This window comes from Parasteatoda tepidariorum, chromosome 1 (genome assembly GCF_982258835.1).
Source record: "Parasteatoda tepidariorum strain Cologne lab strain chromosome 1, Ptep-v5.0, whole genome shotgun sequence".
Taxonomy (NCBI): Eukaryota; Metazoa; Arthropoda; class Arachnida; order Araneae; family Theridiidae; genus Parasteatoda; species Parasteatoda tepidariorum.
The window spans coordinates 47,071,075-47,085,735 of record NC_141755.1 but is presented as its reverse complement, the minus strand read 5'-3'; the positions used below and the strand labels follow the sequence as shown (position 1 = coordinate 47,085,735).

Below are 14,661 nucleotides of genomic sequence, written 5' to 3'. Positions count from 1 at the left end.
TGCACACTGAATTTTTGAAGCCCACTCCAAGTTGTTCTGAAGATCCCATTCAAAAACTGAATGAAGAGTTAAATAGGTTTTCATTTTAAGAGAAGAGTGGAGATACTCCTCCATTCTCTTTTTGTTATAAATAAGCGATATTGTGTAGAACTCAAACTTTTTATTTTAATAAAAAATATTTTTCAGCGCTGCGTCGACAATATTTTTTGACACTATTTCATCAAAATAAAAGGCAGATACTAGCACATTCCTTTGCGTCGCTCTAGAGTGGTGTCTCGGGATATTCATCCACTTTTAGATGCACCTGGATAATTATTTTTTAAAATTTTTTTCCGCACATGCGCTGTATAAAGCAACTACTTCGATTACTCTTATCTGGTGCAGTTTTTATTAGTAGTTTTTTAATTTTAAAGCAATAATTTCGTTATCAGTTTAAAATTGATTCAAACGCTTTGTTTAATTTTTTTAAAAACATTCAAGCTATAGCAAAAGTGGCATAGACCTAGTATATATTTTGGACATTTGCCAAAGGTCTAGTCATACTAGGTCTCGTTAAGTGTCATTTGCCCGGTATACATTTGCCCGTTATGTTTTTACACTGATGTTTTTTTAAGGTTCAGTGCCACTGACCGGTATACATTTGCTCGGTATACCCTACACTGATATTTTTTAAGGTCAAGTGCCACTGCCCGGTATACTCTACACTGATGTTTTTTTAAGGTCAAGTGCCACTGCCCGGTAAACATTTGCCCGGTATACCCTACACTGATGTTTTTTTAAAGTCAAGTGCCATTGCCCGGTATATATTTGCTCGATACTCCAAACACTGATGTTTGTTCTAATCTATCGTCAGTAAGTATTAAAATATCGAATAAATGTAATTATATCCACGAATAAATTAATATCAAATCGGATGTAATAAATATTTCGGACATTCACCAAAGCGACTAATTTGATTGTCAACATTCACTGGTGAAAGTCAACAACCACCGATTTCAGTCATTCGCAGTAACATGCACATCATTTACATAATAACCTCACCAGGACGATTATTTCATACTTTGCCTAAATAGCATCCGGCATTTCAAAAAATAAAAATAATTGGTTTTGTTGGCGATGATCTCGTAAGGCGATAAAAAATCATGCATAGTACAGGTAGGGAAGATATTAACCTGAAAGGAAAATTGGATGAATACCCCAAGGAACCCTCTAGAGTTGCGCAATGGTCTACTGGCGATGTTCTGAGAAACATCCCAGAGGATGATCCAGAGACAACATTTACATGTCGCATCTCGTTTTACAGGGAGGACACATTTACACACCAATCATCTATCCGCAGATCATAATTTAGACCCGAATCAGAGCAAACAGTATCCCCAAAGGTATCGATTTGTTATGAGAACTTGGAGAACTTTGAGACCACGACAGATTTCGCGTGCATTCATCAAAATAAAAATTTATATAAAGTATACATTTTAAATAGACAATTTGATTGGTACATTTTATTAAGAGCGATCAAACCACATTTAGTTGGAATTATCCCTAAGCTTGTAAGAATCGTGAATTGTATTTAATTTTTCTTTAAGATTGCAATATTTTTATTGAAGTTAAAGACATCACGGGAAAATTATGAATGGAATCAGTCAAAAAATCAACTGTTAAACGATTAATTACCGTTAAACAATAAACTACCGAAAAGTTGAAGAAATTTGGAGAGGGCTTCAAAAGGACCGGAATGGACCTACTGCTTTTTACGTCAATTCCATCCACTGTAAAACATTTATAACTAGAAAAATGTTTTCCTTCTGCCTAACATTTTGAATTAAGGAGGAATCAGGTTCAATTCCTGATCCCACTGTATCTTTTGTTTAATTTTCGCATCGCATTGCTGTTTTGTAATTTATGATACAAATCTTTAAATTTGAAAAGCGATTATAAGTCAGTTTTTATTGAGTACACACGAAACTTCCGACTTATTTATGTAAGAAGTATGGGAGTAGCCGTTTCGATTTTTGCTCAAACCCAGGATGCTTTGATTGGATTCTCTTCGTATGCTGGGCTTCTGTCCTTCAATTTGAAAAAAACTTACAAAACTTTTCAGCACATAAGATTGCAGATGTATGCATGAATGAATAAAGAATTAACTAAAAGGCTGATGAATATATTTAATTTTAGTTCTTAAATTAAGTACTTATATGCTATTCGATTTTATAAGTTAATGCTCATCGATGATACGGAGCTTTGAATCAGCCACCATCTCTCTTCCAGAACATGAAAACTGTTGAAATGAATAAAATGTCTGACTTTTTTTTTCTCGCAGTGCTGCATCTAGGGTGCGATGCGTAGTTTGATGATCAATGAAGTTTGCCCTACTTCAAGTGCGATAATTTTTATTCTATTTCTATTTGCGATGTATCTTGTTCACTGTGTATCTTGTCTTTAGTTACAAACGACAGTAAGCAGGAGCGCACGAACCAGTGATCTCCTCTTCAACAGTCTTTCAGTCACCCATCCTTCTACACCAATTACGTTCTTAAATATCAATATCTTGCGAGTGGTGAGTTTTTCCTATGATGTCGGGGTACGAAGACGCGATCTTCTTTATAGTGATCCGAGACCACTTCGGCCTGCAATCCTGACTATTGACTGCAAAAGTAGGTATTTCTGGACGTTTCCATTTATTTTCAGAGGAGTAGATGACAGCGTCTTCACGTTAGATTTCAACTTTTATATTGGAGTATCAACAAACATTTGGTGGTTACATGAAAAAGGGACTCACGAGAGGTTGTTTGTGGAGTGAAAAAATCTTTGGATGTTTTAATGTGAATCGACTGCAAAGAATAGTGATAAAGTAGGTCCTTTATATTTCTAGTAACGGATACTTCACCTCGGTTACTGATAAGAACTTCGTAATTTTGTTTTCTCCCGAGTTGGGAGTTTTCGCTCGTCGGGAAAGGAACCGCCCCCTTCTCCGACAGACTCTTCTGCTTCTTTCCAGGAAAACTGTAAGTTACAATTTTCCGTATAATTTGGAAATGTAAATAATGGATCAGAATGAATTAATGGATGAAACTGCTACAGAATATAGCAGTCGTCTTATTAAAACGAATACTAACATCCTCTTTGAATATGACGACACGATCCAAGACAAACTGACGTACGCAACGGACAATGGTTTAAATTCATACACGCTATTTTTCTCGCCAACAGGAGTAAACTCGTTTCCCAAAAAACCTCTGCAATTAAAAACAATTCTAACAAACGCTGTTAGCAACCCAAGGAAAATTAGTTTATGCACTCATACAAGACAGGGCAAACTACTTATTCAAACCTCAGATTTAGCTACAGCTTTGGAACTTACCAACCTGAATTCTCTATTTGATATACCTACCAAACCTGAAGTGATACAAGAAAACATTACATCTCGCTTCCTTCTGCATGAGATACCGTTAGACTTAAATCTTTGTGATTTAAAAACCGAATTAGAGTACAGCAACATCCAAGTATATAGTATTCGACGATTCCAAAAAAGGGGAGATACCGTCCCCTCTGAAACCTGCTTAGTAACCTGTTACGGAACACACACGCCGAAGAATCTTAGACTCTTCTATGATAGCATCCGACCCATAGCATTTTATGACCGCCCTAGACAGTGCCACAAATGTTACAAATTCTCACACTTAGAAAAGAATTGCCCCGCTCCTACCCAAATTTGTAGCCAGTGCAGTGGAAGTCATCACAAATCCGCATGCAACAGCCCTACAACGATCTGCAGTAATTGCACAGGGAACCACGCCTCCGACTATCCTGATTGCCAAGCACGACTAGAGGAAGCTCGATTTTTGCGCTTCAAAAACGAATCTCACCTAACGTTTCCAGAAGCTCGCAGACAATATAAATCACAAAAAGATAAACCAACGTTTGCATCAGTGGTGAAATCCGACCGATCAGAACAAATTGCGGATATCAAAGAAATAGTCAAAACAGCAGTAGCAGAAGTAGCTACAGTGTTTGACGCAAAACTCTTGGCGTTAACACAACGCCAGGACGCCCTCTTCGACAAAATATTCAAAGTTTTAGAAATTTTGACTTCTAAACAAGACATCGAACAACCTCACCAAAATCTTTCACGTAAGAAATTTCGTCCGACACTCGACACGGAAGCCCTAGAACACGGTTCTAAAACCGAATTTCCCTTTGTGACCGACACTGAGTCACCCACTCCGTACTTATCCAACTACATCGAAACAGAACCTCGACCAGAATCTTCAGAAATTAAAGGGCAGAGCCTAGTTACACCAGTTCGAGGCACTACCCCAAGACCACAAAATAGAGGTCTAACCCAAAAGGTCCCGCAAGTTCAAACAAAATCATCGACCAATAAAACCAAAAGCTAACCCCTACTTCCTTACTGCAATTGACAATACAATTCTCTAGCCACCCTTTTGAACAGTCTACAAAATGCCAATTAACATCACTTCCTGGAATTGCCGAAGTATTAAAAACAAACTTCACTGGCTTAAAATAAAACCTTTTTCTCAATCCCATATAATTGTTCTTCAGGAAACGTTTTTAAGTTCAGCAGACTCGCTCCATGTTCCGTCCAAGACAATTTTCCGTCAGGATCGAACGAGAGGTCGAGGAGGCGGACTCGTCATCGCGGTTGACCGCAACATTTCATCGAAGATCATTCCAATACCGAATCTACCAACATCAGATAACGAAATCTTAGCGGTGCAGATCACAACGACTAATTTCTCATTTTTACTAGTGAATATTTATTCCCCTAAAGGTCAATATTCAATAGACTGGCTGCAATCCCTAAGACGAACGTTAACAAGCCCTTTTATTTTAACAGGTGATTTCAACGCACACCATGCTGCGTTAGGAGCTCAGACAACATCAAGAGACGCGGATAGGCTCCTCGACTGGATCCTAGATGCGCAATTCTCTCTACTAAACACGAAGGTCCCCACATGCTTCAAACCAGGGTGCCAACCCTCCCTTCTAGACCTCACAATAACATCAGCGGATTTTTTTCCCAAAATGAATTTCGTAGTGTCCCCAGACACATTCGATAGCGATCATGCCCCTGTGAACATGTCCCTTAATACCCCAAACGGCAACCCCGCTTTGAACAGGCAAACTCGAGTGAACTGGAAGAACCTAACCCGTGACCTTGAGGAAACTATTCGAACCGAAAATACCCTTACAACTCAAAAGTTTCAAACTATTTTCCAGCAAAAAATAAAGAATCATACCTCTTTCAGACCAGCGATTAATCCACTCTTCCCACCCTACTGGAACAGTCTGTGCTCCTATTTATTAGGTAAGAAACGAAAATATCTAAGAATCGCGCGTAGATCCTTCAACCCAGATAAGTGGAATATATACAAAAAAGCAGCAGCTGAGCTACGAAAAACAATACACTCAGCCCGAAGACAATATTGGAATGACGTTTGTGTCAACGCAGGTCAAACTAAATCCATTGGAAAAATACTCCGTGCAATTATTAACCGCCCTGAAAACCAAAATATATCGTCAAATCTAATCATGACCAACAACATTGAGCTTCACAGCCCATTGTCTCAAGCAAATGCATTTGCAGCTTTTTACTCCAAACCACCAAACAAAAACCCACTCCCACTGGATTTCAGCGGAGCTGAGCAAGAATTCAACGAACCATTCTCCTTACAAGAACTTAACGACTCCCTCACAGCTTCAAAATGCAAGTCCCCCGGACCAGATGGCATCCCTTTAAAAATTCTTCGCTCCCTTTCGGAAGCAGCCACTCAGAAGCTACTCGACGAATTAAACCATATCTGGGTCTCAGGACAGATCCCAGAATCCTGGAAGCTAGCCCATATCATACCTATCCATAAGAAAGGGAAACCACCTGACCTAATATCATCATACAGACCCATATCACTCACATCAACCTTGAGCAAATCCCTCGAACGCATGCTCTTAAAGAGACTCGTAGATTTTTCACTCAAAACTAGAATTTTCCATCCCTATCACTGTGGATTCCTACCATTCAAAGGTGTAGACTCGGTTCTCACCATTCTTCACCATGAAGTGCTCCAGGCTCGGTTCGAAAAAAAGTATGTAATTTGCTGCTCCCTAGACATTCACGCTGCGTATGACAGTATAAACCAGGAATATTTAATTCTCAAACTCTTAAAGGTCGGAATTACTGGTCGAGCCGCCAAATTCATACACAACTTTGTCAACCAAAGAAAAATAGCTGTGCGATGGAGGAAAGCGCTTTCAGCCAACTTTCCTATGAACAGAGGCGTTCCGCAAGGATCTGTGCTCTCCCCATTCCTCTTCATGATTTACATGTCAGACCTGCATCGCATTCTCCCAGGTGACATAACTTGCCTCATTTTTGGAGACGACATCTACCTTATAGCAATCGCTGAAACCACCTACGAAGTAAGACATAAGATGCAATTTTCACTCCACCTTATTCAGGAATGGTGCAAGGACTGGTGCCTCGAAATCGTTCCGGAAAAAAGTGCCGTCATCAACTTTTCTAGAAGACGCTCAGGTGATAGCTTCAATCTCAACATCTTTAATAAACCTATCCCGTGGACTCAAAATCTCCGAATTCTCGGACTTCACTTCTCCAGTAACCTGAGCTTCCACCACCACTTCAGAATTTTAAAACAAAAAATTTTAAAGAAACTCTCCGCTCTTCACTGTATTGCTACCACCCGCTGGGGAGCCCAGTCAGAACATCTTCTTCAAATCGTAAACTCATGCATCAGAAGTGTTTTAGACTTCGGTAGCCACATCTTCACCTCCTCAAGTGTAACAGGTTTACGAACCCTCGAAATCCTATACAATGCAGCGCTTAGGGTAGCAACAGGACTACCCCGATGGACACCCATTCCACTACTTCTCAAAGAAGCGGGAGTGAGCAAATTAGCTTCTCGTCACAAATGGATAGCAGCTAAATTCTACTTCCGGCACACCTCCCTACACTCATATTCTCCAGTCTTCCATCACCTAAATCTCCCACTATCCAGCTTTCCACAAGGTAAATCGGCCCCGCTTATACCATACATGCATAAATGGATGATTAGCAAGAACCTCTCCCAAAATGACATCATTAAATACCATACCCCTACTCCAATTCCCCCAAACGTCGTCATTCATTTAGACAACTTTGCATTCCAAACCAAGAATCTAGCCCCACCTCAGATAAGAGCCTTATTTAAAGAGTTTCGCTATCGAAACCTTACCAACAGCATTGTTCTGGCAACAGACGGATCAAAACAATTGGACAGAACCAGCGTGGGTATATATTCCTCTAAAGGTTATACGGTCTCTGGCCGAGTTCCGTCACAAACATCAGTCTTCACTGCAGAAGGATTGGCGATCTTCCTCGCCCTCAAACATTGTGTTACCAGCTACGAACATCATACCTTGCTAACAGACAGCCACTCAATACTTCAGTCCCTCTCCAAAGGCACTAGAAAATCTCCAAGAATCTCACTACTTCTCCTAGACCAAATAGCCAAATCTAGCCAAATTGCGAAGTCACTCTCATTTATCTGGGTCCCATCCCATACTGGTATTACTGAAAACGAACAAGCTGACCAACTCGCTAAACAGGCACTTAATCAAGATTTTATCTCGCACCTTTCATCACCCCAAGATCTTTGTCAAATGTTTTTGAGAGATGAGCTCAATAAAGAACACAGAGAATGGAAAGAGTGCAAATACTTCCAACCCTTTCCGCACCTCGACGAACCTCAAGGCTACCGCCCACTTATCAAGTCCCGAAAACTAGATGTGTTAATAGCCAGACTCCGAACGAAAACGCTTCCAACTAACGCGATTCTACATAAGTGCAAGTTAGTAGAAAGTCCTAAGTGCCCCAACTGCGGACATATAGACACGAACGAACACTACCTCCTGGACTGCTCTTTTTATCAAAATGCTCGTAAAGACCTCTATCAATCCTTATCCCTGCAGAGCCCAGCTTTCACTGATCTGGTTAACTTGTCTCTCAACTCCCGGACCAAGATCCAATCCCTCTTAAAATTCTTCCAAGCAACTAACAGATTCTAGCAGTTCGCTCCAACCTTGTGCTATCTACCCAGCCCCCAACCTGAAATGAGACTTATTTATTGAAACGCAGAGCTATAAGCGATAAGCAGAGAGCTCGCAGCACTTAACTATACTCAATACTCAATACTCAACAAACATTAATTTTATTATTACTCTAAAAAAAATTATTTTTGCTTTTAAATGTGCTTCGCCCTTTCCTAATTCACAATGAAAAAGTTTTACCACAGGAAAGATTTGCCAGTAGAGGTACAATTATTTTTCTGTCATTTGTGTTTATCTCAAAAAATTGTTTGCTATCGCTTTCGTAGTTATATGTAAATCTGCAATAATTTAAAAACTGAAGTAAAGAGAAAAAAACCCTACAATTTTTTAATATGATATAGTGTTTTTGAAGCCTTAAATGATATCACTTTTTTTTAGAAATTTGAGTTAGCAATATAACTCTAAAAATTATCGCTACTTCAAAAATTTTACGAAAATTGGAGTTTTAAAGTGTTTTTTTTTTTTTTTTTTTGGTTCACCACATCTTAGTTAAGGATTAAATGTAGTTTTTCACTTCTTTAATAATGTTTTTAATTTAAAAACTAATATAACTTCAACCAAAATGAATTTGTTTCAAAACATTTCACATGTTTTAAATATGAAAGGTCACTACTTTTTAAATATATTCTAAATTATGTTTTAATCTAAATTGTTATTCTAATAATTTAACCCTTTGACTGCCGTACACTTTAAGACGCAATATATCTGAAAAATGCTGAGCAATATTTGTATGACGAATGTCGAAACTGACAGATGTTCGCAATATAGTACATTTTTAGAATCCACGTAAAGATTTGCCAGTAGAGTTTAGTCTAAAAAACTTCCTCATTAGGTTCCTTGAAAATTAATACTTCGCTTGAACATTTTTTTTTGATTTACTAGAATCGACGTAGAAAACTTTTCTTTTAAATTTTGAATGTATTACGGTAAGACGGAAGTGGATTTAAAATATTGAATTATTATAAGGACAACTTTCTGAATTATTATAAGGAATGTTTTTAAATTTTGGGGAATAAATAAGCTGGTTTTGAATGTTTCTAATCTATTTTTGCAGTGATTGATCTAAATATTGATTTATCATAGCTTTTTTTTCTGAGATAAGTATATCTTACTGATAATATAAATATTGATATATATCTAGATATCACAGTTGAAATTTTAAATATATAGCATAAAAATTAACTATTACAAAATATTAATTATAATAGGGACAATAAATATTATTTCAGATTAATTTTAAAAATATATATCATTGGGGATGGCGATTACAGAATACTTTGCATACGAATATGAAAAGAAATTTCGAAATTAAAATTATACCTTTAAAAAATTACAAAAAACTGTTCAGTTATAATTTTTTTATTTACTTTTTTGCGATTTTAGTTTTACAAAGTTCATGATTCGATTCTTGTGTGTCGTAATATGAAAAGTTTTGGGAAGAAATTGAGGAAAAGTTCTTTTTAAATTATTTCGCCAAAGGTTAAAAAATCATTCAAAGACAAAAATGAAAGGCTATGTTATGAAGGAAAAAATATGAATTTTATGATTGAAAAAGAAATGAAAGTTCACTTTTTTAAAAATGATGCGTTTCGATGTTCAGAAATTTCTCTCCCTTGAGATGACAATTCTCGGATTCAGGAAAGTCGTCTATTCTGCAAATGGAGAAGGATTTGATTGCTGGTTCTCTAGCTAGTCAGAAAGAGAGTGATGTTTTGATTGACAACATGAATTTATATTAATAATGAAATTGAGCTATAAATTCTGCTTGTAGCAGCCAGGAAACTATTCTAACTCGCAACGTCATCAGGCAGGTAGCACCAGTTGAGAATTGAGTTCTATCTAGCTATTCCGAAATATAAAGTTTCAATTTTAATTACAAGAACCCACTTTTGCAGACCTGAAAGCGAGTAAAAATTCCTTTCTTGGAGGATTACTTCACAAAATAAGCACTTATATCAAGTTTTGTAATATCTTGGTCTTAAACTCTAATTATTTGCAGGAATCTCCATTAACATTGCAATTGCAAAGGCGCCATACTGTTGTCGAAGGTGATAAAGATAATACAAAAGTGGTCACTAAGCTAAAACCAGTATGTCGCTCTAATAGTACCAGCAGTATTTACAGACCACCGAAGACAGCAAAAGATCTGAGCTCTCAGAAGGGATATCTTGAAAGTACACTGTCATCAAATTCTTCAGGAGCTTCATCTGCATCAACAGTAGTAATCACCGAATGTCAGCTCTCTTCATCTTGGTTGTATAACAACAAAAAGGGTAATAATTTCAAAATTGATTTGAACTTAATTTTTATGATTTTAATATACTAAATTCATGTCGAAAGGTTATTAGTCATCTCCACTTTTCTATACTTAGATTCATTTTTAAAGGAATAATCTACAAAGAAATATCTTCTCATGCAAGTTCTTTGAAACCATCGACTGGGGAAGTCAAGGAATTGAACAAACTCATTTTAATTGCTCAGCAACAGAGTAGTTTTTTTAAAATGAAATTTCTATTCATTAGTGGAATGCTTTATAGTTTAATAGTTATTCATCTATACTCTTTGTGACCTGACACATAAGAATTCGATTGTAACTCGCCATCGTGCTCAGACCACGTTGAGATAACACATTAATATTTAATTTTCAGACCTCATCAAATTCTGACATCGAAGTTGTTTAAAGCAAAGGAATCATTCGAAATACTAAAAACGAGTTCGTCTGTCTATTGAGATTAAACTAAAATGCATTCGCTTTTCGTTAAGAATCTCTTTTCAACTTACTTCTTGAACGAATTAATTATTAATGATTTTTAATTTGATCATTCATTAATTCATTGCTTCATATAAGTTTTATAATTTTTATTATTTTCATTAATTTGTATTAAATTTATTTAAAATCCCCGATGTAAATAATCGCTTTACTCCTTTTTTACGATTTTAAAAATATGTATAATGGTGGTGGTTATCGGAGGTTCTTAATGTATCGAGGCAAAAATTTTTAAGTAGTTTAAATGAAAATTGAATAAAATAGAAGTTAAAAAAAAAGGAAATTGTAGTTGCAAAAAAAAAAAAAAAAAAAAAGAAAAATGCGTAGTAGTTAATGTATAATAGGAGTTGAAAAAAAGCTTTAGATTTGAAAACTTCACAATGACTTAAGCTTATTTTTATTTTTGTTTTTAAACAATGAGAGTAGTTCATGGGAAATACGCTAGATTTTAATTTAAATATATATGATACATAAAATTTAATGTTTGAAACCTTTGACGATGTTAAATAAATAATCCTTAGAAACAGAAGCGGTAAGATATTGATTAAAAACTTCATTCGCTTCAAAAATATATAAATAAGAAATTACAGTCGACATGTTTCCAGCGCTCAAAAGCAGGCACCCATTTTCATGACTTGCCAGACATGAAGGAGAAGAAACAAAAGTGATTTAAAATAGAAAAAGTAAAGTTGGCAATGAAAATGGAAAAATAAAGGTTAGAAACAAAACTAGAAAAACCTCATAACAGCAGCCGCGAGCGAAAAAAAAAAGATGAAAAACAGAACAAGAAAAACCACTGTGACCGAAAGATGGCAAATCCGAGTAAAATGCATTTCAATGCTCGTGGAGATGCATTTAAGCCCGATTTGTAAATGGGCACGAGCTTTGAGAGCTTAAAAAATGTCGACTGCTTTTTCTTATTTACATATTTTTGAATCAAGCTTTGAAGATCTTATTTATTTAAATAATTGGTGATTGAGCAGCGATGGCTCAGGGGATATAGAGCGTTCGCATTACAATGAGGTTAACCGGGTTCGAATCCCAGCAATGGCTGGTCAATAGGAATCCCGCGCTCGGATAGCACAGACCACAGTGCTGACGTGAAATATCCTCAGTGGTAGACGAATCATGGGTTAGAGTTCCCTTGTCAGACTTACCGTGGGAGGTTCTCGTGGTCTTCCTCTCCATGTAACGCAAAATTTCTTAACGAAGATTACCTTCAAGTTGAATTATGAGTTGTGCTAGTATTGCTGCTGGAAGAATGTGTATTTTCATATTTACACCTGTTCTTAGTCCAAAACGCGTGCTTTTTGAGTTGTGCCACTATTGTAGCCTATGAGCGATATAGTATAGAGGAAATATTTTGTGCAGTTAAATAAAAATTTTAGATAGTAAATCTGACTATAATTGAAGTTAAATTGAGATGTGAAAAGTAACCATAGTTACCAATTAAACTGTCCCATTTGAATATCAAAGTTGCTCTTCTAATTTATTTCGATTTTCACTGTATTTTAACGTATCAAAAACTTTTTATTTCCCCATCTTTAATTTTGATCGATTTTAATAAACATATTTTCAGGTTTAAAAAATAGGTGATACTTTTAATATATGATGTTTTCATTTTACAGCTCAAATGTGTCCAAAAAGTCCAAACGAATCTATATCTGCAAGTGAGTCATCCTCCCGACAAGCATCGGATAACGAAGAAGCTAAATCCCCGATCATTCATCGGCCAAAAGTTAAATCTATTTCCTCACAGAGTAGTCGCTCGAGAAAGTGTTCTTCCTGTTGTTGCTATGCAGCAATTGTAATACTTGCTGGTTTCGCAGTCATGGGAATAATATCCACAATAGGAGGAATTATTTACATGGAATTCTTTTCTGGATCAAACAAAACCCAATCTCAAGGAGACTCAGTGATTGGTCGAAGTGGAAATTTAAGGTATAGGGAAGAAATTGGTCAGGTGAATGTAGGTGGAAATCATACCTCTCAAGATTTGTCTGGAGATGAAATTCGGGACTCATCGTCAGAGCCGAAGCAAGAACTAGAAATTTTGAATCATTTTAAAGATTCGAACAACGAAAATTTAAGAAAAAATAAGAGCAAAGGGAGTGGAAATATTTTACGAGTAAGGAAAGTTAAAAAGAATGCTATTCCAACTACAGATGCTGATATCACAACAATTAGTCCCATGACGCATGAGGGACAACTGCAGGAAGAGTCTAATGAAAAGCAAAACGTTCACCAAGTGAATTTTCTTTCCCCGGGGACACAAAACAACTCTCCTTACAGCAAACTGTTTGAATTGTATAAAGACATTCACACAAATATTAATAAGAATTCGAACACTCAACAGGAATCTTCGAGCTTTGAAGAAAATGAACCAAATTCAAAGGTAACTGATATAGAAGATATTTCTGAGCATGTCCACGAAAATGAAAAAGAAAGCGATAACCACTCACGGCTCTTAGATGAGTCTTTTGATACAAATGAATCTTCGGAGTCATTACATCCAGATTCAGAGGTGGATTCGGAAGAAAGCCTTACTCTATATGGAGTGAAATCGGATCCTGAAATTCCAAAGTATTTTTTTCGAAGGCCATTTCAAGATTCTGGTGAAACTTTCAGAAATTTTTTCAGCTTGACTGGAGAAAGTGACGTCAGTTCAGAAGAACAGCTATCTAATCAAAGTTTTTTACCACATATACCGAAGCTTACAGAACTGACAGACTCCGATGACAATGTTAACATTAAACTTGATGTAAATAGTCCAGATGTATCAATTAGTTCAAAGGATCCTTTAAAAGAGTCTTTTAAATCAGATTTAGATTTTAACTTAAATGCAAGTAGTGAACCAAGTGGTGAAGTTTCAGGACCTGCAATTCCAAAGAACTTTATCCAAATACCACCAAAAAATACTGACTTAACCTTCAAAAACATATTTGACCCTGACGAAAGGAGTGACGTTGATAATCCAGAAGAGTCACCTTTACCTAGGTTTTTACCACATATACCAGAGCTTTCAGATCAAAACGATGCCAGTGACAGTATTGCCATTAATCTTGACGCAGATAATCAGGAATCTGACTTACCATTTGAACTGAATCGCCCAGTCAGTGAAGCCAAAATAGCTCTACCAGGGCCATTAGATTTGATAAGGAGATTTACGATGGGAATAGAACCTGATAACAAAGGGAACAGTGAAGTGGAAAAACATGACAGAAGATTCTTTTTAGAGCAGGCACTGGAGAGACTGAGATCTCTGGATGTTAGAAATATTCTTCCTTCTTCGAGACAAAGAAACAATTCTAAAAAGAATCCAGAACAGAAGTTTGAACCTAAAATTCAAAGCGAGCAAGAAGTTTTTACTGAAAGATCCAATTACTTGCAAAAATTAAGGCACCGATTGTATGAGCAGTAAATTTATGAATGTTTTAAGGCGAAGTAATTTTATTTATCACTGTTCAGAATTTAAGTGTTTTACTGTTTTGCAAGATTTTAAATTTGCTATTTTAGAGATACTATTGTTTTATTCTCAATAAAAATTTGAATTTATTTGCATTTTTATTTGTATCTTTAACTAAAATGCGTACTACTTATGCGTAGCACTTTAAACACTTGCAATTGATTGACTTGATGCAAGAGCCAGGAAAGTCAGATTTTCAAAAACAATCTTGCCTTTTTGATTATATATGAAGATTATATGTGCAAGAACTTGGTACAACTAGTCTTTATTACACTAGTGATTATTAAGAAATTGAATATATGAA

The 14,661-nt window shown here is 36.3% G+C and overlaps 1 protein-coding gene across 4 annotated transcripts; it reads left to right on the top strand.

Annotated features, from left to right (window-relative positions):
* The first annotated feature begins 2,524 nt into the window (after positions 1-2,524).
* On the top strand, positions 2,525-14,452 carry LOC107451446 (uncharacterized). Of its 4 annotated transcripts, XM_087162705.1 has the most exons (4): positions 2,626-2,752; positions 8,222-8,328; positions 10,124-10,397; positions 12,520-14,452. In XM_087162705.1, the coding sequence occupies exons 2-4, from the start codon at positions 8,290-8,292 to the stop codon at positions 14,310-14,312; spliced, it is 2,106 nt and encodes a 701-aa protein (XP_087018831.1). In that variant the 5' UTR covers positions 2,626-2,752; positions 8,222-8,289; the 3' UTR covers positions 14,313-14,452. The 4 variants fall into 4 exon arrangements, with proteins under 4 accessions (XP_087018844.1, XP_087018831.1, XP_087018834.1 ...); XM_087162718.1 differs by lacking the exon at positions 8,222-8,328 and having other exon boundaries at positions 2,525-2,654; XM_087162708.1 differs by lacking the exon at positions 2,626-2,752 and having other exon boundaries at positions 8,319-8,424.
* The last annotated feature ends 209 nt before the right edge of the window (positions 14,453-14,661 follow it).